We start from the raw sequence: 26,557 nt of genomic DNA, 5'->3' as shown, positions 1-26,557 counted from the left end.
TTGTTGTAACAGTTTCTTCTTCTTGTCTTTCAACATGTACCTTCATATCTTTTTTTCTCTGGCACGTCTTTATTGGACTGAACGACAGTTGTGGGCCTTGTTTGTCTGATGAAATTTGTGTGTTGCGTTCTCTTAAAACATACGTTTTTCTGGTGTTTCAATTCGTGTGTTTCTAAAGCATCTAACAACCATGTGCTAATTAGTCCAAAAACACGTGGTTTTTTCTATGTTGAAATCTGTGTGTTTTATATATAGCCAACAACCTTATGTTAAGCGCGTGTTTAGTTTTAACCCTAAATTCCCAAAAAGTGCTACAGTATTCATCACATCGAATCTTGCGATACGCGCATGGACCATTAAATGTAGACGAAAAAAACTAATTGCACAGTTTGGTTGGAAATTACGAAACGAACGTTTTGAACCTAATTAGTCTATGATGGAACACTAATTGCCAAATAAAAACGAAAGTGCTACAGTAGCCCAAATTCATAAATTCGCCGAACTAAACACGCGCTAAAACACACATGTGTACAATAGACAGACTCAGTCATAAAATAGGTCTCTGATTTAGGTCTGTTTTCTTGGAGAGAGTCTAATGAGCTCGATGTTGCTGGTATTTTTTTCTCGGGGAGGAGGGTGACCCACCCGTCGGCAGCTACGACATGAAGACCAATCACGATCAAGCAACCGTGTGCACATGTGTACGCAGCAGCCGAGTCCGCGAGACGGAACCAGGACCGAGACAACGCCTCGTCGTCTGTCTGTCTGTCCACCTCAGCAGTCACCACGCGTGCCAACGCAATCTCCAAGGCCACGGCCATAGCTGCCCGGCTGGCTCCAGGCTCCAACCTCCTCCCGCGCCGCCCGATACACAGACAAACAAACAAACAGAGCAGCGCAACACACAAACCCGTAGCAAAACGCGGCGACCTCGTCCCCCCTGCCCCGCTCCTCCCCTTTTCCCCGTAGCAGAGGCAGAGCACCGCAGCCCACCAGCACCAGAAAGGAAGAGGAACCGCGCCGCGCCGCACCGCACCGCGTTGCCCTGCCCAGCGCCGCGTCCGCGTGGAAGTGGAAGGGTTAATATTGAGGCGGGGGCAAACAGAGAGGAAGGCCGGCGCCGCGCTGCTATTTAGACAGGAAGCGGGGCGATCGAATCGCGCCAACCAATCGATCGATCAATCGGCCGGTAGTTCGATCAGCGAGAGCGCGTTCCGCCTCTCCGTTAGTTCCGTTGCGGGCCGGGAGGAAGGAGAAAGAGAGAGAGGAAAGAGAGATGGCGGCGGGGTACCGCGCGGAGGAGGAGTACGACTACCTGTTCAAGGTGGTGCTGATCGGGGACAGCGGCGTGGGGAAGTCGAACCTGCTGTCGCGGTTCGCCAGGGACGAGTTCAGCCTCGAGACCAGGTCCACCATCGGCGTCGAGTTCGCCACCAAGACCGTCCAGGTCGACGACAAGCTCGTCAAGGCGCAGATCTCGGACACCGCCGGGCAGGAGAGGTACTACGCCCTTCCTTCTTTGCTATTCGCTCGTTATGCAGATTGCAGATGCAGTTCTAGGACTTGTGCACCATTTTCAGGGCTTCCTGGTTTGGTTAGTAACTTATATGGATTATTAGTAAATGGTTGTTAATATGGAAAATTAAGCGTAACTGACGGAATGAACATGCAGCTGTGCTTCTGATTCGCATTTCAAAAAATGAAAACCAAACCACTGGCCTGTTGATGATTGCTTCATGCTTTGTGGCTGAAAACGGGATTGATTTCCGTACTTCTCCAGCTGGGAGTTCATGCCAAAATGAATCGAACAATTAAGTTTGTCCATGATCATCACAAGCTTTTCAGTTTCTTGCTTGCGTATCTCATTTTCAACTCCAGCTGACTTTACGTGCATTATCGTTTAAAAAAAACTTTACTTGCATTTCGCTAGCGTGCCATTCAATTTCCTTGACCCTTTCGGCGATCGCAGCTGATTGCGTTGCCTGCCTGTGTCTCCTCCAGGTACCGCGCCATCACGAGCGCATACTACCGCGGCGCGGTGGGCGCGCTGGTGGTGTACGACGTGACCCGCCGCATCACCTTCGACAACGCGGAGCGCTGGCTGCGGGAGCTGCGGGACCACACGGACGCCAACATCGTGGTCATGCTGGTGGGCAACAAGGCCGACCTGCGCCACCTCCGCGCCGTGACGCCGGAGGACGCCGCGGCCTTCGCGGAGCGGCACGGCACCTTCTCCATGGAGACGTCGGCGCTGGACGCCACCAACGTGGACCGCGCCTTCGCCGAGGTGCTCCGCCAGATCTACCACGTCGTCAGCCGGAACGCGCTCGACATCGGGGACGACCCCGCCGCGCCTCCCAGGGGCAAGACCATCGACGTCGGCGCCGCCAAGGACGAGGTCTCCCCCGTGAACGCGGGCGGCTGCTGCTCGGCTTAGCTTTTCAGTTTCTTTTTTTCGGTTTAGCCCTGCTGGTCAAACATACGCTTTGCTGATTAAGGAAGACAAAACGTGATGACAATCTTCTTTCTTGACACTGTCAAGCGGTCGGGGGTGGTTGGCGCTCGACATTGACAACGTAGGGCGCCATGATGTTTTGCAAACTTGCAATCGCTGTCCTCGATTGGATTTCTCGGGCTATTTGATTGATACACTAGTAGTATATATGTACATTTACAAAGTGGCAGGCTATGACCTTTGTAATGTCATACATATAGCGAAAGCGATTTCCACTGATTTGGATGAAATATTGGCATGTTTTGGCAGCTTCGAGCAAGAGTGCACGGTATACCCGCACGGGGTATTAGGAAAACCAACATTCGACTGCACTAAAGCTGCAGAGAAACATTATCACTGGCCGGACTTATAGTGATAAAGAGCCATTTTGGTGCCGTCAAGCTTCTAAAAAATGTACAGGAGGATCCATGTTCTATTAGTTTCATCAAAGTTAATAGATACAAGGCTGCCTAGAGATGCCATTACAGAAGCTTTTGTCTCCCTGGTTCGCCATATCATACACATTGGGGGCGAACTGAGCGGATTTTAAATATTCTACATTTGAAGAAAAATAATAAATGTTATGGCTGTACAGTTTCAGGAAGCTGAGTACTCCCTCCCGGTCACAACAAAGTTAACAACAAATACAGGTAGCACCATTGTCTACCACTTCTTATGTACAAAATTGAGCTGAGCGTTTGTCGAAGCAAATATCTTACAGGCTTATTTCATTCCTGCTCATTGTCCTTGTCTTCTGTTGGCAGACAATGCTGTTGTCTTGCAGATGGGGCACAAGTTCTTCACCATCAGCCACTGCTTCACGCACTCTGCGTGGTACCTGTGACCACAGTCAAGGGTGCCAACGCAGTCTCTAACCTGGTACTCCTCCTGCGAGATGCACCGAGCAAAACTTACTTAGAACTATGAACTGGCGCGTGACAAAGTGCTTCTGATTTAATTCATCCCTGATGACGCACTTCATGGATCTTTCTGCTAATGCTTTATTCACACTATATCTACTTACTATTGTGGAAGCAGCTTGAAGCATGTACAAACCATTTCCCTTGAAGATGGGTTGTATATATGTCACTGATTATGTAATAGTATTGAATAAGCAATCGATCACTAATTTATTTCTCAACAACCATAAACAAAACATAATGCTTTGAAATTATTTGAAAGACCCCCAACTTGTGGGATCTGGGTTTTATTTACTGCCCCTACGGTGGTGTTGTGTTAGATATTTCATATTTTCATCTGCAGCGTCAATAGATGCATACTAAACATTATTCAAGCTACCAGTGTAACTAAGATCCACAACTGTTTAGTTCAGACCATGTGGAAGAGAAGTGATGCAATCAGCAAGGCTGATTGCAAGGCTATACGAGCGCAGCAGCTGTAATGTTCATGTCAAACCTGGGGCAGATAGCCTGATGATGATTCATTGTTTGGAACAGCTGAAATTTAGTTGTCAATAAACAAAGTATACAGTGAAGGAGTAGAACCTGGCATATTATGCAAGCATCATTCTCTAGAGAGGATTTAGATGGCTGATCAGACATGCTCGATGTTCCTGGAACATATAGGCTAGTCCTCAATTTATCTACAATGTGACTTTTTGTCAGGCCAGTATTGACATCTCCAATCTGCTCTTCTAATGCTAAAAGCTCCTGTAGTGAAAAAAACAAAGAAGCATGTCAGACAATAGCTAATATGTGATGTGAAATTTACAGAGCAGCGGCATCCAAATACCTCATACGTCATGCTGTCTATATCTAGACGCATATCTCTATGCTCATCTACAGCATTTGACACTTCATACAGTCTCGAAAAATCCATTATTGTGGCATGCTGCTGAGACAAACAAAATAGCCATATGAGCTTACATTTGCTGTTAACATATGTCCTTAATAACAAAAATAAAAGCAGCTGCGAAAAATTCTGCCAAGAGTACATCCGTTCACTATATAGCCAAAACGTAGTTTAGCTACTTACTATTCCCTTCGTTCCAAATTATAGTTTCCATTGGTTTAGTACTAAGTCAAACTTCTCTAACTAACTTTGACCAAGTTTTATAAAAAAACATTACGGAGTATTAACATCTACAAATTCAAATCGCGCACTATCAAGACACATTTCATGAAGAATTTAACAAATCTAATTCAATGTTGTATATGCTGGCGCGTTTTTTTTATATAAACTTGGTCAAAATTATAGAAGTTTCACTTAGGACAAAGCTAGAGGGAGTATGTAGTACTAATGACAGAAGAAAGTTATATGCTGTCATAAATCAGAAAGGGCTGTGTCATATAATATGCGCAGTTACTATGCAACAGGACAAAACCTTAAAGGCTGTGTTCGCTTCTACTTGCAGCAGCAGCTGCTGTTGCTGCAACAGTGCTGGCAGTTGACAAATTGCAGCAGCAGCTGCAACAGCAAGCTGATTCCAGCATTCCCTTTGGGGTGTAATGTTACCTCAGGTGGTAAAATGTTTTTGTTCCCAACTACAAAGGCAGGTAGCCAGAAAGCTAACTGACAGAACATATTGAAGTGTAATGTTACCTCAGGTGGTAGAATCCTTATGTTGCGGTGGTTAACTGGATTTGCCAGGAACGGATGCGGTGGAGGTCCAAAAGTACGTTCAGGACTCGAGAAGAGAACTGGAATTCGTGGACCTAAGTGGAGACGGTTTCCAGGGTAATTAACACCACCATGCAAGACACCGTTATTGTGGCATTGTTGGTAAGGAACTTGCATTTGAGTAGGATCAAGCAGATTATGAGCTTGCATGCCATGCATCGCATGCTGGTGGAAATAAGGTACTGGTCCCCGAGAAACAGTTGAAGGGCCATTCTGATATTCCTGAAAGCCTCCATTTGCGATTTCTGTGGCTCCTGAATGGGCAAATCTGCCTGTTAAAAGCAAAACGTTTGAAATCATATCACCCCAGTAAAGAACTCAGAAGACCACTTACTCGAGTTTCTTTTTTTTTAAATAAACAAAGCTAATCAACTATGAGTTGACTTATCAGGTACACTTGGCAACGATTTTATATGTGTCAATATTGATTGTTCAATTAGATAGCAGAAATAGATTTTAAAGATGTCTCATAATAATAATAATAATAATAATAATAAAAAATAAAAAAAAATAAAAAAAAAAAAAACTGGCATTTGTCCATGAACTCCTTACCTTGAATATTAGTAGTTGCATTGACATATTCCCACTGGGGAACTCCATCAGCAATACCATTTGTAGCATGGGACATCCATGAATGACCAATGTGATTGGATGGAAATGTATAGTTCCCACGCTGTGCTGATTCTGGATGAACAGCCATTGAGTTGAATCCATTAGTTCCAGTTATGGAAGATCCTTCTAAGGACGGCCAACTGCTGTGTCCATGATATTCTGATGGGTTGAACGGTGCAACATTAGAAGAAACTGTTGATTCAAAAGAAGGGTCCCAAGGCCTAAGCATAGGATTCTGAGGTGCATGAGAAGATGAGCTTGAGCTTGCAAATCCATTAACAAAAGGATAGCTTCCAGCAACTGCAGCATTTTTCCTTTTAATATGATCTCTAGCACTTTCACCAACACTGTCATTTCTGCTACTCTCATCCATAGTTCCTGGAACTTGGTTTAGAGGGCAATGTTTGATTCCCTGATCCAAAGCTCTGAGCATGAGAAACATGTCTGTTGATTGATGCTGATGACATGCAGGGATTGTACATATTTGATGCGAAGACAAAACCAGAATCAACACCTAAATTCGGGGGTGGGTTAGGAACAGGCTGATGGTGATGATTTATGCCCACATCATAGTAACTTCGCACACCAGAGAGACCAACATTCGTTCCATTTCCTACAACTCTGACAGCATGTTGTGCACCTTGCTCAGGTATCTCACTACCATTGCCTCCTCGAGCTTGCCCTCTCTCTGACGTAAGATCAATAACTTGGGGAGTGTAAACCATATTTCTAAATGCCATAACGCCAATTATTATTTCCCTTAGCTTCAAGAAATAGCTAAGGCAGGCTAAGTCAAAAAACTATGCCTTATCATCACCTCTACCTGATACCACATAAAAAAATAGGTAAGGTTAAATAAAATTAACAGGCTCAAATGTGACATGCAAAGCGACAAGGTTGTGAAATTTAGGAATTTGCTTGGTAAAGGACATGAAAATTCTAAAATTCATATCTTAAAAAAAAGTAATGTTATAAATAAGCTAAAGATGATTGATAGAAAAATAGACAGAATTTTTTTCCACCATAGGCAATCCCGAATTTAATTACGAAAACACACAACGAAATTACAAAGTTCCACCTGTTTCAAAAAGTCGACACAGATATAGATAGAGAAGTATAGAAGTTGCCAGACAGAACATTGACAGGTAAAGACGGACATCTCTAGGTGACATGCCATGGATCAGTGTCCCTCAAATACTACAGTTACCACATAAAAACATGCAGCTTCCCTAAGCCCGGCAAAACATTAATCTGATTCTCAATGTAGAGATTTTATTTTATATATCATAAGCAAGCAAGACAAAATTAACTCTCTTCTAACGCAACCCAATCACAAGGAACAATGCTAACTACACCTTACTGAAGTAACCTAACACTACATAATGCATATGCATACACATTCAACCAATGATAGTTAGAGTTGAAGATTGCCTCAGGACTTAAGCAGCAATGCATCACTCATATAGAACCATGTAATCCAATCAGTCTTGAACCAAAATGATTTCTTGCCCCCAAAAAATATCACTCATAGACATATCCATCATTTTTGCATACCAATCAGAAAAGAGTGGGATGCTAAAGATCGAAGAGACTGTAGCAGTCACTCTTGCTGCTCACCCCAAGCACATGATTCAAAGATACAATAGTCACAGGTAGTGTGTTACAGTGAGTGGATCAGTGAAAATGGTCTGACATCAATGAAGAGAACTGATAACAACTGCTATTACATACCCCAACATGATAACAACTGCTATTACATACCCCAACATCAAAGGACTACTGCTAGAAGGGAGGATATGCATAGGCAATGAGAAGTAACACAAGTAAATGCAATCAACAAGGAGAATATCTCTGATCATCAGCTAACTACTGATGTGATCCAGTTAGAACCAAAAGTAAACAATTGACCAGACTGATTTTGGGCTGTCTTAGGCTCAGAGCAAGTTATATCAAAATAATGGCAACTGATCCTGCTAAAACTAATTCTAGCATCAGAAAACGAAGATCCAAAATGGTATCACGGCGACAGGGCATCCTAGTTTTCTCAGCCATCAATGCTTAGCGGACTTACAGGAATAGTGGTAACTGACAGAATCATGCCATATGCTGATGATGTACATTAATCTGCTCCACTTTTACCAAGCCACTAAAGTAACTTCCAAAACAATCTTTTCAACCATATGCAATGTACCTGGATCCAATCCTCTTGAGGATCTAACTGGATCCATAACTAGTGATGCTTCCAGCTGCTTGCAATATTAGTATGCTGCAGTAGTCACAAGAAATCAAGTTGTTTCTCGTCATGAAAGCTTGGTTCTTCGGGATGGAGAGCCCATAGAGGCAGCATTAATAACTCAAAAAGGCATAAAGAGAAAAAAGAAACAGAACAAAAAACTCTTCAAAAAAATGAGCTTCAACAAGACCTAGGGAAAACCCTGCTGGTTTTCAGTCCATTCTCACCTAAGAAACCTTTGCTTTCAAAGAGCAGAACATGCAAGGTAAATTGAAGGAATGGATGCCTGAGAGGAAGGGGAGGATACTAACATGGATACGTCACAGCCTATAGTATATGCAAGTTGCATAATAAGCACAAGGAAACCAGCACTATAATACATACAGATAATTGTAACAAGTAATCATTGCCATTTTGAAATAGAAATAGCAACAGTCCAATCCGGCACCAATCAGTTCACTGCTAATTACTAACAGGATTGTGCATTTCACATGTGCTTTTGACCACTATTATCGGCTCATGGAACATTTGTGAGGAACAAGACAGACAAACATGCATATTGTGTGAAGGGAAGGCTTCTGGTGTATTAAGCAGCATGGGTAACACAAATAGATACAAATGACTACTCTTCTCTGCATTGAACAGAGAAGGCAATGAATCTTCTATCTTCTATGCCTAAATGCCAACACTCTCACGGTGCAACTGGTCAGCACAACACGCCAAAGAAGCGGTTGGCTGAGCCAGCCCGGGTTCGAGTCACGGCACCAGCTTCTTAAGATGAAAATCAGGGGGACATCTCTCCCCCTGGTCAAATCTTCTATGCCTAAATTGGAGAGCCCCACTACCTGATTTTTCTAGCTTCTCATGAGGCCACGTCACCCACCGATCACACAAGGGTGACCGACGCGTCCCCACCCATCTGCATCAACGGCTCAGTGGACATCTCTGTTCACAATCCTGGTGCACGAAAACTGCACAGCTGTTGCTGCCTGTCGGTCTCCTTCATCTGCCCAGCTTCCCCCGTCACGGGGTGCCATATCCCTTTATATCTGAACTGTCTTCCACAGAAAGGCATGCTCATTTGTTTTGCCTCCTACGCTGCCACCCTTAAACCTGAAGGCTAGCCGCACTAAACATCCTCCATTACTGATGACTTCACTGCCTCCCAGCCAGTGATGTTGAGCTAGCAGTTCTGCATGGAGTTCGCTGTCTCACCAAAAGCTTTCTGCTCCATAGAAGGTTATCTCGCACCCCTGTCAGCAGCAGACGCACTCATTACCTTAATTAATCAGATTAGTAATTTAGATTCCTATACTTCTTGCCTTCAATTTTATGTACCATTTTCCTTCTCATTATGCCCTTTCCTATCATCATGTGAATTAGGGAATGATTTTCCTGACCCAATGATTCTTCACAAGAAATTGACCACGTATTCTGAAATTACTCAGGTGCGTAAGTGTGTTTACCATGTAGTCCTGTGCTACTTTCTCCTTGCTACCAGATAAGCTCTAGCAAGTGATGCCGATGAAAGAAAATGACAAATCAAAATTTAATGTTTTGACTTTCATACACTACTTTTTCCTCAGCGTCCTAGTTTTCAGAAAGTATAACTTATGTTGCTTCATTAAATATATTCCACATTGGGGGTATTTATCTCTGTGTGTACAGAAGAGTGATACCCATTCTAATAGTTGCTGAAAGTGCTATTGGGAATTATCATTGCACCAACTTCATTGTTTTCAGTGCTCGCAGCATGGATGCTCACAGTTTCCAAGTAGTTAAGATCTCACAAGCTGTTACAGCTGTCCTGCTGTAGATACAACTATGCGTGACATCAGTACGTCACTGTGATATGTGCTAAATTTCCCAACATGCACTTTCGGTTTTGTGACTAAACCAGAATGTAGTTTGACAACAATTTTTTTAAAAGGTGAACCAGTAAAATGATTTTATTTTGTAATTTTATTAAATTTCCCATCAATCCCGCCACAACTCGCTATGGTGTCATGGTGGATGGTACATATCAATTCTCCCTCCATGAATCCCCCTCCCCCTGTACAGTGCTACAAATCCCCACAGCCACACGCGGGGTATAATCTAGTTATGAAACGATGAAATCAGGTGTTCAGGTGAGGTCCTATAAAACTTAGAAAGACATCTTGGTACCATTTATGCAGTTATGATTTGAAATTTTGATTGAAATTTGTGCTCTGTTGCCGCTAGCTGTTCCAAGCCAGTTTCAGAGGAACCAGCTTTATACCTGCTGCCATGCGCCCATGTCTACAAGCTAAAATCACAACTAGTGGAAGCAGATTTTGATGGTGATTTTTCTGTGTGGATGGAAAAATAATTATATGTGTATGAAAGTGGCATGCTCATCAAGAAGAGATAATCTTATCGTTCCAATGCCCAATTCAACTTGCAGTCAATAGCAACCCAGCCAACCGTGCATGCAATAACAATAGGACACAGGAAATACAATAATGCTCATAATCAAGCATGGCAAGCCACTATATGTATGCAGTCGTGCAAACACAATTACTTCCTAAAATGCACTGAAATTTTGCAACATATTTATAATACCCCAAAATCAAAACCTCAATTCAAGGTATGTTAATTTGATTTGATTTATCAAACCCTGAGAGGACCAAGTTAGAAACAACGATATGCGGAGAGACTAGGGGTAGGGGTACGAGGGCATGGAAAACAGTGTAGTTGTTGCACCCAAAAAATGCACTGGAAAATCTCCATAACCAACTAAACTGCATTGAAAGTGGCCATAGGGAACTCAATCCACAAGAAATATTGTACACATTGGCATCAGTGCAAGAACACAAAAAGTAACTCAGGGTATCACTATGTCAGCATCATCTTAGAAGAATTAAGAATCGCCTCCCCAATCCACTAGCTGTAGCTTTTAGTCATGAAACAAAAAGTGCAAACTTCACTTGCCAAAAAGCATCTGATTTCCAAACTACCAACCAAACAGCTATGAGGTACCCACCGCACAACTTCACAACTGCAACATCCCAAACCACACCAAAATTTGCTGGAAAGTAGTCCCCATTTTGTTTATCATTGGTATCTTAACCAAAGAAAGTTCACCTCCAACAAACTCACAATAAGTTCAGCATACCTAACTCGAACTAACGAGGCCCACATTTCTCAATGAGTAAATTTCACAAAACAACCACGTTCTTATCCATGTCACAAAACTATGACTTCTAGTGCCCATTTCAGAAACTACCACTACTTTGGGCTCCCTTCTAAACAAACCCACAACCTTTTTGCCTCCTGCGTTATCATGAGCACATGGGCCGACTCGTCAGTGTCATATTTTTACCACTACTTTGGTTTACTCGGTTTTGCACTATGTGATGCTGATGAGTGGGCCAGTCAATCAGAATACTGTAAGAGGAAAATGCTGCAGGTTCATGAGGAGGGGCAAAGTATTAGTGGTTCTACGAAACTGGCACCAGAATTTCTGTGAAGATTTTAGGACATGAATGTGGTAGTTTGGTGGAATTTACTCTTTCCTATTCTCTGCAATAATCACATGCATGTGCACACTAGCACACTAATACACAATAAAATGGTATATTTACACACTAACCGCACACCCCAAGCATAACAGATGCATCCCCCTCGATGACTACCAACAGCAGCAAATAATGCTAGCTAGCCTAGCAAAGTTCTCCACGCCATCAGAACATGCATGCACATAACGAGTTAGGCGAATCCAACACCTCTCTGAAGTTTAGCCTGAGTTAGGCGAATCCAACCCCTCTCTGAAGTTTAGCCACTAACCAGAGATGGGAACGACCGCCTACAATCAACAACAACAACAACAACAAAGCCTTTAAGTCTCAAACAAGTTGGAGTAGGCTAGAGTTGAAACCCAGCAGAAGCAATCAAGGTTCAAGCACGTGAATAGCTGTTTTCCAAGCACTCCTAGGCTAAGTCTTTGGGTATATTCCATCCTTTCAACTCCCCTTTTATTGCCTCTACCCAAGTCAACTTCGGTCTTCATCTGCCTCTCTTCACATTACTATCCTAGCTTAGGATTCCACTACGCACCGGTGCCTCTGGAGGTCTCCGTTGGACATGTCCAAACCATCTCAACCGGTGTTGAACAAGTTTTTCTTCAATTGGTGCTACCCCTAATCTATCACGTATATCATCGTTCCGAACTCGATCCCTTCTTGTATGACCACAAATCCAACGCAACATACGTATTTCTGCAACACTTATCTATTGAACATGTCATCTTTTCGTCGACCAACATTCTGGACCATACAACATAGCAGATCTAATTGGCGTCCTATAAAACTTGTCTTTTAGCGTTTGTGGTACCCTTCTATCACATAGGACACCAGATGCTTAACGCCACTTCATCCACCCTGCTTTGATTCTATGGCTAACATCTTCATCAATATCCCCGTCTTTCTGTAGCATTGATCCTAAATATCGAAAGGTATCCTTCCTAGGCACTACTTGACCTTCCAAACTAATATCTTCCTCCTCGAGTAGTAGTGCCGAAGTCACATCTCATATCCTCAGTTTTAGTTATATTGAGTCTAAACCTTTGGACTCCAAAGTCTCCCGCCATAACTCCAGTTTCTGATTCACTCCTATCTGGCTTTCATCAACTAGCACTACATCGTCCGCAAAAAGCATACACAAGGATGTCCTATTTGACAAAAGGGTACCAGCTCCCTCATCCCATCACCGACGAAATTCGCACGGAGTGCCCTACGGGGCACTCAAATCGCACGCTCCCGCGAATCTAATTCCTTCCCCCGCACTCCGACCACTCGCGCATGCATGGCCGGCGCCCAAGTAGACAGATACCTTCGCGCCCACCCAAAAGCAATCGAGCTAGCCCGAGCGAATCGCGAGGAAGAAATACCGGGAGAAAATGCAGGGAATTCGCAGATCGTTACCTCGGGGAGCACGCGATCCGATCGGCAAGGTAGGGGAGGGAGCGAGCCGGCCGTCCGTCGTCGGAAATCTTCGGTGGGTGGCGCCTCGCTCGGGAATCGCGCGCCGGAGGGAGGGTAGAGGGAGATGAGCGATCGCCCGCCGCGGTGGAGCGAGCGGAGGGCGATCGGCGGGTGGAGGGGGGCAAGAGGATCGGGGGGGAGGAACTTGGCACCGGGAGGGAGGGGAGCGTATTTATAAGCTCGAGAAGCTTTTTTTAGCGAGCAGGAGAAGAGTGGTGGTAGAGGAAGAGAGACGAGAGAGGACGAGGAGCAAAAGAGGCCCTGATTCGTATCGTTTTTAGGCACAAGGGGGATATAGCATTTGCGATCCTTTTTTTATCCGTCCGCTGTCTTTTTGTTTATTTTTTTCTTTTACGAATGAGAGAAAGAGAGAGGCGAATGGAGAGAGTGGAGACGAGAGCGACGGAGCGTGCGACGCCAATGGCCCAATTTCGTTCGTCCCGTACGATTGTTTATAGGTTTTTTTAAAATGCATAGTATTTTTCTCTTACAATAAATCAGTCAATAATACTTTCAGTCACGACTTATCAGCTAAGCGAACATGGCATTTGTTTCTATGTGTGATCTTATGTGCCAAGGGACTCCGTAGCACCTTTTATGCTGTTGCAAATGCTTAGTTTTTCCACAGTTGCTCACTGCCATCAGATAAACATACTGTTCCTAACTAATGTTGTGGTCTCTGCTCGAGTCTTAGGATGCAAAGTGTGCATTTAGTAGCGAGAAACGTTTCAGCTAAGTAGAACTGATGTTAAACATCACAAAGTGAGAAACGCTTTAGGGACAATCATTTGGAACCAATTTCTGTTTTTTACTAGTCCAGAACAATGTTCGGCGCAGTCGTTTAGCCCATTTACACGTTGTGTAAACTCTACAATGGTTTGTCATGTCTGTTTAATCTTTCATTTATCCTGCTTAGTCCTGTTTAAATGGCAATTTAGCACAAATAAATAGTTAAACGATAGGTGACCGTTTAGTCCTATTTAAATGTTTAGACTAACACTGGTCCAGAGAAACACCCAAATGTGGTTTCTCCTTTCTGGCTGATGTTCGTCGTGTGAAATCAGAGTTGCTCGTTGCTATTATGACAAGCTCGGCGACGATGACACACGACGGGATCCATCTTTTTATGGGTTGGTGTTGTGTGTTTACTGGATACTCAGAATTTGTTATCTAGGATCATATGCTTTTCCTATAAACCGGGTCAATTTTTTCCTTTTAAAGTGAATTGCAGGAGCTTTGTACCCTCTCTGAAGAGGTTTCTTTAGAAAAAAAATCTAGCAAAAGTTAGTCGAATGGTTTCACAATGTGATTCTAATTCATTAGAGAAACAGTTTCTGAAGAGAATTTGGATATAAAGTGCTTCTACTAGAATCTGGAACCCTACCAAACACATCCTATGGCCTTGTTTAGATGTACTCATATCTGCCTCAATCTGTATGTGTTAGAGTGGATTGGAGTGGAATTTAGTTTAATTTTTACACTAATCCACTCCAACAAAGTTCTCGTATAAACAATTTTATACTGGTTACCTAGTTTTGAAAGAAAAGTTAATTATACTAGAGGACTTACCTTGAACTGTGTTGTTACATGTACGGTGATTTCCTGACTCTTGCATTCTCTTTAATGTAATAAAGTACAAGAATAAGTAAACGATCTATATCTATATCCATATCTATCTATATCTATATCTATATCTTATCTATATATCTTATAGACCTAAATCCCACTAGAGGTTCTATCTTGATATGCTTCCACCTCAGTAGTCCACTATCAGATACAATTAGATCCACTAGCGTAGGCAATTATGATACACACATCATCATCCAATAACATACATTTAGTTGTCCACATCAGCGTGCCACATCATCCGCTAACGAAGCTCCACTTGCTTCCTAAGATGGACGAGTCCTAATTGTTCTACTCTATGAATTGAACAACACAAAATAAAGCACAAGAGTAGAGTGAACAAGCGAGATACCACGCAAGGGATGACACATAAATATATCCTCATGGTTTGGTTACTTGCTGGTCACCTATGTCCATGTTTAGGCAAACTCGAGAATCGTTGCTCCTCTATCAAGTCAACAACCCCTCATGGTTGGGTCTGACGTGAGCACTTGATCTTGAACTAGATCGATCACAAGGTGCTCTCCGAGCCCCTTTTCCACTATTTTTTGTCACCTCTAGCGGGGATGAACCCTAATAACCCCTCACAAATCACCTTCGGAGCACCTCACCATCTTCAATTTAGTGCGTGAATGGAGGCTTGCTACACCAAGCCAGTCTAGGTGGTGGCAACCACCAAGAGTAACAAGCAAACCCACAACAAACTTGATCTCTAATGCCACTCAATGCAATCTCTCAAAAGCACATGCATTAGAATCACTCCAATCTTAACCAAAAATGCAATCTCAAGCAAGGAAAATGTGAGTGGAAGTGAATCTTGAGATCTAATGTGTGTGGACATCAATTAGGAGGTCCAAAATTTCTATCTAGCCTAGCAACACCCTGTATTAACATCCTCACTCAAGAAACTAGATGTTGAGCTCTTAATGTAGCTTTTTCAGCCTTACTTGAAACCTTTGGTGGGTCACCAAAGTTCACCATCAGGAGCTCCCTCAGTGGTCGATTGTACCTTATCTAAAGTTCTAAACTAGCCATTACCAGTGCTGTAAGCTTTAGTGCTCTCTCCTATGAGCCACCGGACAATTTTTTGTGAGTGTTAGCGCCTAACTTGCATGAAAACACCCTCTCTCTAAAGATAACCCAATGCCAAGCTCTAGGTCGATCTCCAGAGGACTCTGGTGTCCCTATTTGAAATCTCTCGCATGCCCAAACTCATTATGACCAAACTCGGGTGCTCAGCTCTCTAGTGCCACCAGAAGGTAAGGTCATTTTTGTTGTTTCCACTATTGGCTAGGTGAAAGCTCTAGTTTGATTTTGGTGAATTGATGAAAACCCTCAAGTTCTAACCTAGTTTATCAAAGTCATTATGAGATAGGTAGCACTACTCCAAGTGGTGAAGCAATGGTGATCATGACATGATGATGGTGATGGCATGGTGATGATCAAATGCTTGAACTTGGAAAAAGGAGAAGAAAAACAAAAAGCTCAAGGCAAAGGTGAAACTTGATAGGAGCTTTTTGTTCTAGTGATCGAGACACTTAGTGAGTGTGATCACATTTAGGATCGATAGCCGTATTATTGAGAGGGGTGAAACTCAGTATCAAAATATGGTTATCAAAGTGCCACTAGATGCTCTAACTCATTGCATATACATTTAGGATCTAGTGGAGTGCTAACACCCTTGAAAATATTTGTGAAAATACGCTAACACACATGCACAAAGGTGATACATATTATGTTTAGCACTTGGGAGCAAGGGTAAGAAACTTCATCCGGCGCCCTATACAGAAAAGATAGGTTTTCACAGAGTGCACCGGACGCTGGCCTCAACTGGACCGGAGCGTCCGGTCAGTGGAAGTAGTGAAGACACTGGTGTCGGGCTTCGACCGGATGCTGGGTCACTTCATGGCCGGATGCTGACGGGGTACGTCCTGTCCTGCTGACGTGGCAACACACAGAGAAGAGGGTGACTGACCGGATGCTGAATGAGTCCGATCAGGGGTAACCGAACGCGTTCGATCACAAAAAATTGTCTCTGGATGCTTACTGGAAGTGACCGGACACTGGGGTCCTACGTCCAATCGTTATCAGCCGGACGCGTCTGGTCATGAATGGAGCCTTATTGGAAACGACCGGACGTTGAGGTCCTGCGTCTGGTCACTTTGAAGCAGCGCGTCCGGTCACAACTAAAATGTACTGATGACCGTTGAGATTGGGCGATCAGCATTTGAAGCAGGTGCCACGTGGCATGCATCGTGCGATTGGACGCTGGGATCCAGCGTCCGATCGATCTGACCGGCGCATCCGGTCGCCCCGATTTTCAGTAGACCGAGGATCCAACGGCTCTATTTCGTGGGGGCTTCTATTTAAGCCCTATGGTCGGCTCAAGCTCTCTTTCTTGGCCATTTGCATTGATATAGCAACCTTGTGAGCTTAGTCAAAGCTCTCCCACTCATCTCCATCATTGATTCAACATTCTTGTGAGATTGGAAGATAATCCAAGTGCATTGCTTGAGTGATTGCATCTAGAGGCACTTGGTATTCGTATTTCGCTGCGGGATTCACTTGTTTCTCTTGGTGGTTGTCACCACCTGGACGGCTTGGAGCAGCGAGGATCGTCGAGCGGAGGTTGGTGATTGTCTTTGGCTCCAATCGTGGTGATTGTGAGGGGTCTTGTGCCTTCATTGGCGGAGCACCGAAAGGTAACTCTAGTGGATTGCTCGTGTCATTGAGTTACCTCACTTGTGGATAGGTTCTTGCGGTGTCCAATTGTGTGTACAAGATTCGTGCAACACCTCTTAGCCACCGAACCACCAAGTGTTGGTCGACACAACGGGGACTAGCGTGCCGGCAAGCACATGAACCTCGGGAGAAAAATTAGTTGTCTCTTGCCCTTTGCTATTGTCCCGGTGATTGATTTAGTATTCATCTTGTGATTGGTTCACTCATCTATACGGCGGTATAATCATCCTACTCACTCATTTATATTCTTGCAAACTAGTTGTAGCAAGCTATTTAGTGTAGCTAGAATTAAGAGCTTGCTTTGTAGTTTAAGTTCATCTAGTGGAGCTCTTTAGTGTAGCAAGTGTGAGAGCTCTTAGTGAGTAGTGACATACCAAATTGTGTGTTTAGTGATCATAGAAACTAGAATTGTTGGATAGGTGGTTTGCAACCCTTGTAGAGCTAGAGCAAGTTTGCATTTCGCTACTTGTTATACTAATCAAATTGCTCTAGTTGATTTGTAGATTTTTAAATAGGCTATTCACCCTCCCCCTCTAGCCATATTAGGACCTTTCACTAGGTCACCGCTAAAAGCTCAGGTGACTAGAGATCCGGTGGGAGTAAAAATACTCCACCGAGCTCCTTTTCTCAAATATTTTCAAATCACTAACTCCAATAGGTCTCCGCGGGATGACCAACACCTTTAGCACTGAGTTAGCATTTCACAAACATTTTTAAAAGTTTTTCACTTGATCACCTCGTCATTCGATCTTAATGCATACGCAAAGTTGGATAACTTAAGTGGCACTAGATAACTGAATTTGCAAATTCAAATTGTCCCTCTTTATAGTATGATTAACTATCCTATCAATCCAACCATATTAACTTCTCTAATCACCTCATGGCCAATGAAAGACAAAGCCCTATGCATAGACCTTTTCCTTTACTTTTGTCTTCCACTCCATTGCTTCTCATCCTTGCTTCCATCTCTTCGCCTTGTTGAACTCTTGCATCATATGATCATGCCATCTCCACCATGACCATCATGTAGCTCCAAGTTTTGCTTGTGGACTATACTTAACCTTTCATCTCACATGGAATCATTAGTCGACAAATGTTGTCATTAGTTACCGAAACCCAAATAGACTTTCAACTTTGTAGTTGGACTTCTCTAGATGATCCAAGTGCAAAAGATGCATATCCATGCACATAGAGGTGAAGGTATATGCATTATAGTGGGTGCATACACACCCACAACCAAAAGGAATTTTCAGATATTAACCTCATCTGCACCCCCTTGTCCCAACACCATGCACCCATGAAGCCAACCAGCTTCTGCCTACGACAGATAACAAGTTCTAGACTCTAGAGGCAAGGTAGTGAGCCATATTATAGCCTAACACGTGCATGCGACGCTAGGGCTGAGCCAATAAACTCGTTTGTAGATCTTTCCTGTCCTGCTCGAGGTCCTCACATTGCTCTTGCCTCTCGGATAAGCATGTAAAGTTGTTTTAACCTGTAGGTTTCACCTATTCATCCCTTCTAGACGACATCAAGGTCCTTCGTACAGTGTGATGGAGCTACCACAAGGGCCACAACAATAGTTTAGAGCATTGATATGCCACCATCATCAATAAGGAAGTCACTTGAGGCATTAGAAGAAAATGAGGACTCATCAAATATGACATGACATGAAATAATAACTCGACGAGTAGCAAGGTCGAGGCAATGCGAGACTTTATGCAGTGTCGACTAACTGAGAAACATGCATGCGGTAGATCATGGTAATATATGAGGGGTCATGGCAGCATGGTTTAGATAGCAAAGATAACTGAACACACAAAACTGAGCACAATCAGTTTTTTGCGATAAAGAAGCTCATAAGGAATGGCGTTATGGATAGATGAAAATGACCGCCTGTTAAGAAGGTATCTAGTTATTGCGAGTGTCTTGGCCCAGTAAGTAATTGGAATGTGGGCATGGATGATCAAGGTGTGTCGAATATTGTTAAGAGTGCGTATAATGTGTTCAACCTTGACATTTTGAGAGGATGTGTATGGGAAGGATAGGGAAAGTTGGGTGCCATGAGATGCAAGGAAGGCTTTTGTGGCATGTTTGACGAATTCAGCGCCCTTGTCGATCAAGATACATTTGAGTGGTAGGCTAAGTTGGGTTTAAATGTAATTGCAAAGATCAACAATATGTTGATGAATTATCGATGAACTTCGAATTTGCACCTAAAAGGAAAGGTCCAATAAAAATGAGTGAAGTCATCAATGATCACAAAATAATATAAGTTGCCACATATGATGGCAATAGATGGTATCCGGATATCACAATGAACGAACTCAAAAGGTAAGTGCATGGCATATAACTAGAAAAAGGTAAACACACATGCTTGCTTAGCTAACTTGCATGATAGACAGAGTGTATGATTTAGAACTTGTAATGGCTATCACTTTGTGAAGGGTATTGACGAAAACATAGATGAGGATCCCCTAGGTGGTGATGCCAAAGTGTGGTAAAGATGACAAGATTGCCAAGGGAAAGGTGTAGAGGTGGCCACCACTATTGCAATGAAGAATCACACACATGGGTGACCTTCATATATGTAGCCAAGGTGTCTTAATATACAACACTACAACACATATACGACATGTGTAAAATTTATGGATTGAGATATACATGAAATGTTATGAGAGAGAAAGATTTACTGGGGGTGTGGTGTGGAGGGGTAGGAGAGAGGTATACATTTTTAGGATATTCCAACAGTACCTCATCATCATATATCTTCTTCAATACAGAAATGATGAGGCTAATTAGATGAGAAAAATCAAGAGCATTCTTGTATATAGTCTTAATGTGGTAAATTTCCTAAAGCACCATAAAAATGTCATCTGGATAAGATTAAATACAAAAACAATTAGTGCTCTTAAGTGATCTTGTTGTAGTAATTATTGCACAAAATTATTTCCCAAAAATTTTGTGCAGAGAAAACACTAAAATTTATGGCGTTATTATAAACTTAGACAATATAAATGTTAACAATAGAGCTTATCAAGAAACATAACCTTAACATTATATCATTCAATTAACATGGTCAAATCTTCTATAAAAATAAACTCACAATTTTCAACCAACAAGTACCTCATTGTCATATACTACTTGTCTAAAAAATGATGTCATTCTAGATTTGGTTTGGATCAATTTTTCGTAATTTGACTAAGTTTATAGAAAATATTATTAGCATTTATGACATCAAATAAATAGACTATAAAATTTTATCCCATGATTAATTTAGTGCTACTTATTTGGTATCATAAATATTAGTACTTTTTATAGATTTAGCGAGAAATATATTCTTCTTGAGCTGTTCGGCTGATGGTTTTTGCGGCTGATAAGCCAGCTAATGTTGTTTTGTTGTGAGAGAAAAACACTGTACCATGGCTAATAAGCCAGGCTGATAAGTATCTTATTTGTCCTTCCACCTTTGAAACCGGTCAAACCATTTGAAATCGACTTCACACTATACTCAGGCCCCAAGTTTGGTGCTACACCTCGTTGTCACGAAATGTTTGTCGGCAAAAAAGAATACTTGGTGACCATCCAATAAGACGGTCTATTTGCTTGCTTGGGTGTTTTGGAGCTCATAGGTTTGGACTGGGTCTATTTACTCTGTCCAAATCCAAACTTTTTTTTGAACCGGGGATTTTCATTACTTATCAGCTGACAAATCCGCAGCTACGATTACATCAATGTGCTCAGGAATGGAACTAGAAATTAGCTCATTTCCTTCTACACAATCATACCCCAAAGAAGCCAACTCATGGGCCACCCTATTACAATCTCTACCCTGGAACACACACTCGAAATGAATAAAGATAGTAGACACTTAAAACTTAAGTTCATTCACCAGACCTTCCTCCGGTCTATCACATACTTCAGTTGAAGCCAGAGCTTGTTTGATCAGCAGAGCGTCGGTCTCCAGTCAGCTTACCAATGCCAAGGTTTAGTGCAGTCTGAATCCTTGTAAACACGCGATCACCTCAGCTTGGAAGGGACTTAGGAGATGATTGATCCTTCCTCTACCAGTCATCGCTACATTTGGAAGCTTCTAAATATGTTTTCACGAGTTCTAAATATTTTATTTGGATTCGTCATATCCCAATCTATCTCTACGAATTTTCAGTAACTTTTAGATGCTTCTAGACATTTTCTGTGGTTTCGTCTTATTACTTCCTCTATTCTAAGTTAAAAGACGTTTTAGATCTTCTAGATACATAATTTTTGCTATGCACTTGAAAATACACTAGAGTATATAGTAAAATCAATGTATTTAAAAAACAAGAATCTCTTATAATTTGAAAAAGGAGGAGGTATTTACAAGATTCTTTTAACTAGAAAAAGGACAAAACCTCCTTAGAACCAAATCCAAAACAGGGCAATGAGATAATTTGTACGGTTTTAAGAATTTAGGTGGTACTTGTCTACGTTCGATAAGAAAAATCCGACTACAACTAATGTTCAGCAAGGTAAAATAAACTTTTTCCATTAGCATATATACAGCTTCTAATAAATTGCAAGTCAGGTTAGTCTAAAGCAGCTGAGATCATTAATCTAGCACGATAAATTTAAGTAACAAGGCGTAATACGAGGGATAACCTCCTACACGATAATCTTTTTTCAGAGCCTCGAATCCTGAATCCTGACCATCACAGACGAAGAAAATCAATGCAGCCGCGACCTCAGAGGTGGCCGCACAGGCAAAGCACAGGAGAAACGAAAACAAAGGCGAGCCAGACCGCCAGTGCACCCCAGCCAGGAATGATCAGTGCTCCAGTACAATCAGGCAGCCATCAGTCCACCACAGTGGCATGCCAAACATTCGGCATAAACAAAAGGGTCGAGCAAATGCAATACACAACAGCCTGACAAAACGTCACGGAACACAAAAATGACAGTTTCACAAGTTTCATGCAGCAAAATAAATTAGAATCCATGCCCTAGAGATCACTGAACTCAAAAGGCAATCCTGATAAAATAGTAAGTTCCCAGAACGGAACCAGTGACGCTCACCCTTGCTTCTCATCCCTTTCACGGTTCCACTGCTCAATCTTAGCCCTGCGCTCCTCACTGCTCTCCCTGACAGGGCTCCTCGCCCGCCTGGGAGGGGGGCTGCCACCATGCCTGCGCCTCCCTCCATCGTCATACCTTTCATGCCTGCTGCCTCCACCCCTGCGCCCACCGCCACCACCATGGTAATCATCACGGCCACGGCCTCTGCCACCACCGGCGCCACGGTAATCATCTCGGTCCCGGCGCTCCCTCCTGTGATGTGGACTAGGGCTACGGCTCCTTCCCCTGTACGGCCTCTTGTAATGCCCAAACATTTTTTTCCTCAGATCCCTACCAATCTTCTTCACATGCATGAAATTGCAATATCCACCGCGATTGCAGCTGTTCTCCTCATACTGCCGGCAGGTCGCTTCGCGGAAATCAGTCACAGGGGAGAAGTCAACAACAATTGGTCGGCCAGAGTAAAAACGGCCCTGAAGGGCTGTATGAGCAGCAGCTGCCTGATCTTCCTCCCTGAACTGGACGTAGACATTACCAATCATGTGATCAGCAAGGTTATCGCAGATATTGAGATTCTCGATCTCACCAAACTTGCTTAATTCCTCATGGATATCCTCGTAAAAATCTTCAAAATGCTCCTGCATCTTGCGGGGATCAATTGGCTGACCTTGAGCATCAACCCCAGGGGTGATCATGTCAGGGCGCTGATACATGTTAACGAGAACAAGAGTTGGTGATATGGTTGGCCTGTTATGGAGACGTGAGCAACGATCTCCATGACGACAAGCCCCAATCTTGAAGTAAAATGGGCAGTTGACCCTATCTTTCTCTGTACCAAATATTGAAGCCAAGTGTTCCGCCATGATTCAAAATCAGTCCAACTGACCAGAAGCCTGCAAAGAAAGTATTAGATCATTAATACCTCTCTAAATTAAGAGGACTCTTCCTGATACACGAAAGCCCCCATAATTTAATTGGTGAACCACAAGAAAATTTGAGTTAAGAGTACTGATGGACAATGCGGTTACACAATATCAGCATCCAGAATATTACCAAACTTGATGCATTGTATTCGTTTTACAACTATGTGGATGCACTGTACTTGTTTATTTGTTTTAAAATATTCCCAAAACATTAGCAATTTAGCATACAGCATATTTACCCATTTGAACATTGAGGTTAACTGCTCAAAAGGCAGCAGCTACTACTGCAGTCCCAAGACATAGCAGACCTCAAGTTCTTGCAAAACAACACTAGCCAAACCTCTTCTTATGACCTAAGCTGCACACTAACTCAAATTGTTAATATCAGAATGATGAGAGTATATAAGTAAATGACACAGGAGAATATAATATTTCTCCAGAGCAAAGCATTATCGGATATCTGCAGTCTATTAGCCTAAACTCACTCCTTCAAATAGTTAACACCAAAGGTACAACCCCTGCAACTGCAAAAAGACGGTATACTGATAGTCCCCCACTAAGTGTGTATTGTCCCTGTCCCTGCAACTGCAACGAGACCAACAAGGCAAAAAGAAAGAAAAGAAAAGAAAAGATAGAAAGAGCAACTTTTCGCCTTGCAAAAGAGCAGCTCCTTCTCAGGCAGGCCTTGTTATATCCATCCGGCAAAGAATTTTATTTCAGAAATTTTAAAACCCTAATCTGCACACCGTTTAAGATCATTAAAATATATAATCAAGTAAACAACCAAGGAAAGAAATAAAGCATATTACTCCTTAGAATACTAATGTAAAAATAAAACAGCACTTAAAAATGTGTAGAAGTAAATTAAAGTACATGGTTGCTGTACAAAAATATAACCATGATACAAGATATGACCTAGAATCCTGCTAGGTGCTCACTAAAGCAGTATTCTAAAATGCACAGAGCTGCACCTAACCCCCTAATCGCTAATTAGGCAGGTAAAGTAGTGTTGGAATCATATCTATGAGGCAGTCAGCCATAAGCAAGAGCTGCTGATTCCAAGATGCTAGCACAGTAATGAAACAAACTAAGTGATAGCTTCAACGATAAGTTTTGTTCATAAAAAACATACAACCTTGGTTTATGAAACATCAATGGCTGATGGTCAATGCTATCGACATCAAAATTAGTTTCCCTGATGCTGATTAATATGTTTGATTGGCAGCAGTATGGCCCAGCAGACTTGTACAGGCAAATCGGATAGGAGAAAACAAGCTATTACTTCAAAGATGAACAGAAATAGGCTGGCAGACCTGTAACAGGCAAGATACATTACACCTTAGGATTTATTTACAGCAAAAGGTAGATCTTCAAATGAGCTTCTCACTCAACAAAGTAAGCTATTTCCCAATCATTATCCCCCAGACAAGCCAGCGAGGTAAATCAATACACTTGCCCCCTTGTGGCCTTGGTTAAGGTTTGAACACAAACACAGCAGGCGCGGCCAAGTAAAGGACATGGGTGTATACATACACTACACCAGGTAATTTTTTGAAACATAATCGAATTAGTAGGCATAACACATGTATACTCCTGTAATTAGATCAGATCCGAATACAAATAGGTTAAGCTAGGGTTTGGACGCTCAGTTTCGCGTAGCAGGAAGGGAAGAGAAGGGGTGGGCGTACTCGTCGCCGGCGAAGGGCCCGAAGAAGACCTGGCGAAGGGCGGCGGCGGCGGTCGTCCAGTCGTCGCCACGAGAGAGAGCTTCGCACGCAGGGGAAACGGGAGAAGAAGAGGGGTTCCAAGAAAAGGTCAGGACGGGCTGCTTCTTTCTCGAAATTCATATGGGCCTCAAGGCGGACCTGGGTGCTGTTTTGGTCTGATCCATCATCATGTCTAGGGCTCTAGGCCCAGGCGCGGCTCTTCTTTCTCCATGACAGAGTCTGAGTGGAGTGGACCACCGTGTGATTCAGTTCGTGTGTAATCAACCGAATATGCTCAGCACGTCATACAACCTCGCATGATGCAAGATGAATTCCACCAGCAGATTAAATTCTTCAGCTGAAGTTATCCAAATTATTCTGCCTTGGTTCACTGAGATAGTTTCTTATCAGCATCCCCAGCTGATTCAGCTATTTCCTTATGATGCTTTGACCCCATTGAAAATATTGCGAAGATTTGGTAGGCGTGAACATGCTGATACCATAAACCTAAACCCATCGGAAGTACGGAAAGCAGTAGGATTCTTTTTGTCGAACCTCAAAAGATTTTTGTTTCTCGAAGGTATGATATGATATATCTGAGCCCCTCCTTGTTCCAACCAAAATGATGACTGATCAGTCTGCTACTCTGCTTTCTTAAACGTCTTTGCTGTGCAATAATGTTTATCTATTGGTTCATTCGCCACACTTTGTAACGAGATATTTCTCACCATCCATTACTTCTTGTGCCTTGTCGAAGAATATGCAAGCGCACCGTCCTTGTGTAAGCATACAACAGACTCAAAGAGAGTTAAAAGCAGAAGAACAGTACAAGAGGCTTTTACTGACATAATACTTGGGTTCATGATGTTAGGGAAGGAGTCCTGGAGTGGAGGATCAGCACCCTTTGGTTAGTTACCTTCTGCATCGGGTCGCCATTTCTCCATGGGGTCCATAGAATTTCAGCCATGGAAGGAAATATGAAGACTTGGGCTCCACCTCGCTGCAGTCTCATTTTTTATTTGATTGGCCTCCCTATGGCCCCGTTCGTTTGGAGGAATTCTGGAGAAATTTGTGAGAGAAAAATACTGTTCCGGATGAAAAAAGAAGCGGATAAGTCGGGTTTAAGGGCACGCGAACCATTTAACTCGGAGGGGACTTGAGCACCCTAAGAAATGCCCAAGAGGAGAATGTGCAGCACCTTCACAAATCACACTACATGTGCGTTCTCAAACAAGTTTGGCATTGAGTTCTGTCCCAGGTTGGTCTGCAGCAACAAACTCCACAACCAGTTGACTACAAATTCATTGAATAGTGGCGACAGACTATGCACTAAATGAAAACTAGTACTCCCTCCGAATACGAGGCATGCGCGTATTAAAATTCAAATTTTGTTATCTTTGACTAGCAATTAGCCTAATTATATCAAAAGTTTTTATTACAAGAGCAGTTACATTAGATTCGAGGGGAGCTCACCTAATGTTAGTGCTATTTTGCAGGACATTGGGATCAAGTCAGTGTATGCA

The 26,557-nt window shown here is 42.8% G+C and overlaps 3 protein-coding genes across 7 annotated transcripts; 1 reads left to right on the top strand and 2 right to left on the bottom strand.

The window, feature by feature from the left end:
• Positions 1-866: 866 nt before the first annotated feature.
• On the top strand, positions 867-2,747 carry LOC136456341 (ras-related protein RABA1f-like). The gene is made up of 2 exons (XM_066456172.1): positions 867-1,500; positions 2,002-2,747. Exons 1-2 carry the CDS (start codon positions 1,277-1,279, stop codon positions 2,435-2,437), a joined length of 660 nt encoding a protein of 219 aa, XP_066312269.1. The 5' UTR covers positions 867-1,276; the 3' UTR covers positions 2,438-2,747.
• Positions 2,748-2,908: 161 nt separating this feature from the next.
• Positions 2,909-13,165, bottom strand: LOC136456340 (probable E3 ubiquitin-protein ligase ZFP1). The gene is given in 7 exon segments (XM_066456171.1): positions 2,909-3,382; positions 4,000-4,164; positions 4,247-4,348; positions 5,057-5,406; positions 5,687-6,143; positions 6,145-6,569; positions 12,923-13,165. Coding segments are annotated over 6 exon segments (1,566 nt in total). The 5' UTR covers positions 6,487-6,569; positions 12,923-13,165; the 3' UTR covers positions 2,909-3,232.
• Positions 13,166-22,111: 8,946 nt separating this feature from the next.
• LOC136458673 (splicing factor U2af small subunit B-like) lies at positions 22,112-25,161 on the bottom strand. Of its 5 annotated transcripts, XM_066458600.1 has the most exons (4): positions 25,017-25,149; positions 23,814-24,066; positions 23,568-23,686; positions 22,112-23,298 (listed from the first exon to the last, which is right to left on the bottom strand). In XM_066458600.1, the coding sequence occupies exon 4, from the start codon at positions 23,266-23,268 to the stop codon at positions 22,402-22,404; it is 867 nt and encodes a 288-aa protein (XP_066314697.1). In that variant the 5' UTR covers positions 23,269-23,298; positions 23,568-23,686; positions 23,814-24,066; positions 25,017-25,149; the 3' UTR covers positions 22,112-22,401. The 5 variants fall into 5 exon arrangements, with proteins under 5 accessions (XP_066314697.1, XP_066314695.1, XP_066314699.1 ...); XM_066458598.1 differs by having other exon boundaries at positions 23,568-24,066; XM_066458602.1 differs by lacking the exon at positions 23,568-23,686 and having other exon boundaries at positions 23,974-24,066.
• Between the last annotated feature and the right edge of the window lie 1,396 nt (positions 25,162-26,557).

The sequence above is a fragment of the Miscanthus floridulus genome, chromosome 6 (assembly GCF_019320115.1).
Source record: "Miscanthus floridulus cultivar M001 chromosome 6, ASM1932011v1, whole genome shotgun sequence".
Classification (NCBI taxonomy): Eukaryota; Viridiplantae; Streptophyta; class Magnoliopsida; order Poales; family Poaceae; genus Miscanthus; species Miscanthus floridulus.
Note: the sequence above shows the minus strand (reverse complement) of the source record. Positions and strands in the feature narration are given on the sequence as shown.

Coding starts and splice junctions, on each gene's coding strand:
- LOC136456341 (XM_066456172.1), top strand. CDS start 1,277: ATGGCGGCGGGGTACCGCGCGGAGGAGGAGTACGACTACCTGTTCAAG. Junction 1,501..2,001: donor GACACCGCCGGGCAGGAGAG/GTACTACGCCCT, acceptor TGTCTCCTCCAG/GTACCGCGCCATCACGAGCG.
- LOC136458673 (XM_066458599.1), bottom strand. CDS start 23,268: ATGGCGGAACACTTGGCTTCAATATTTGGTACAGAGAAAGATAGGGTC.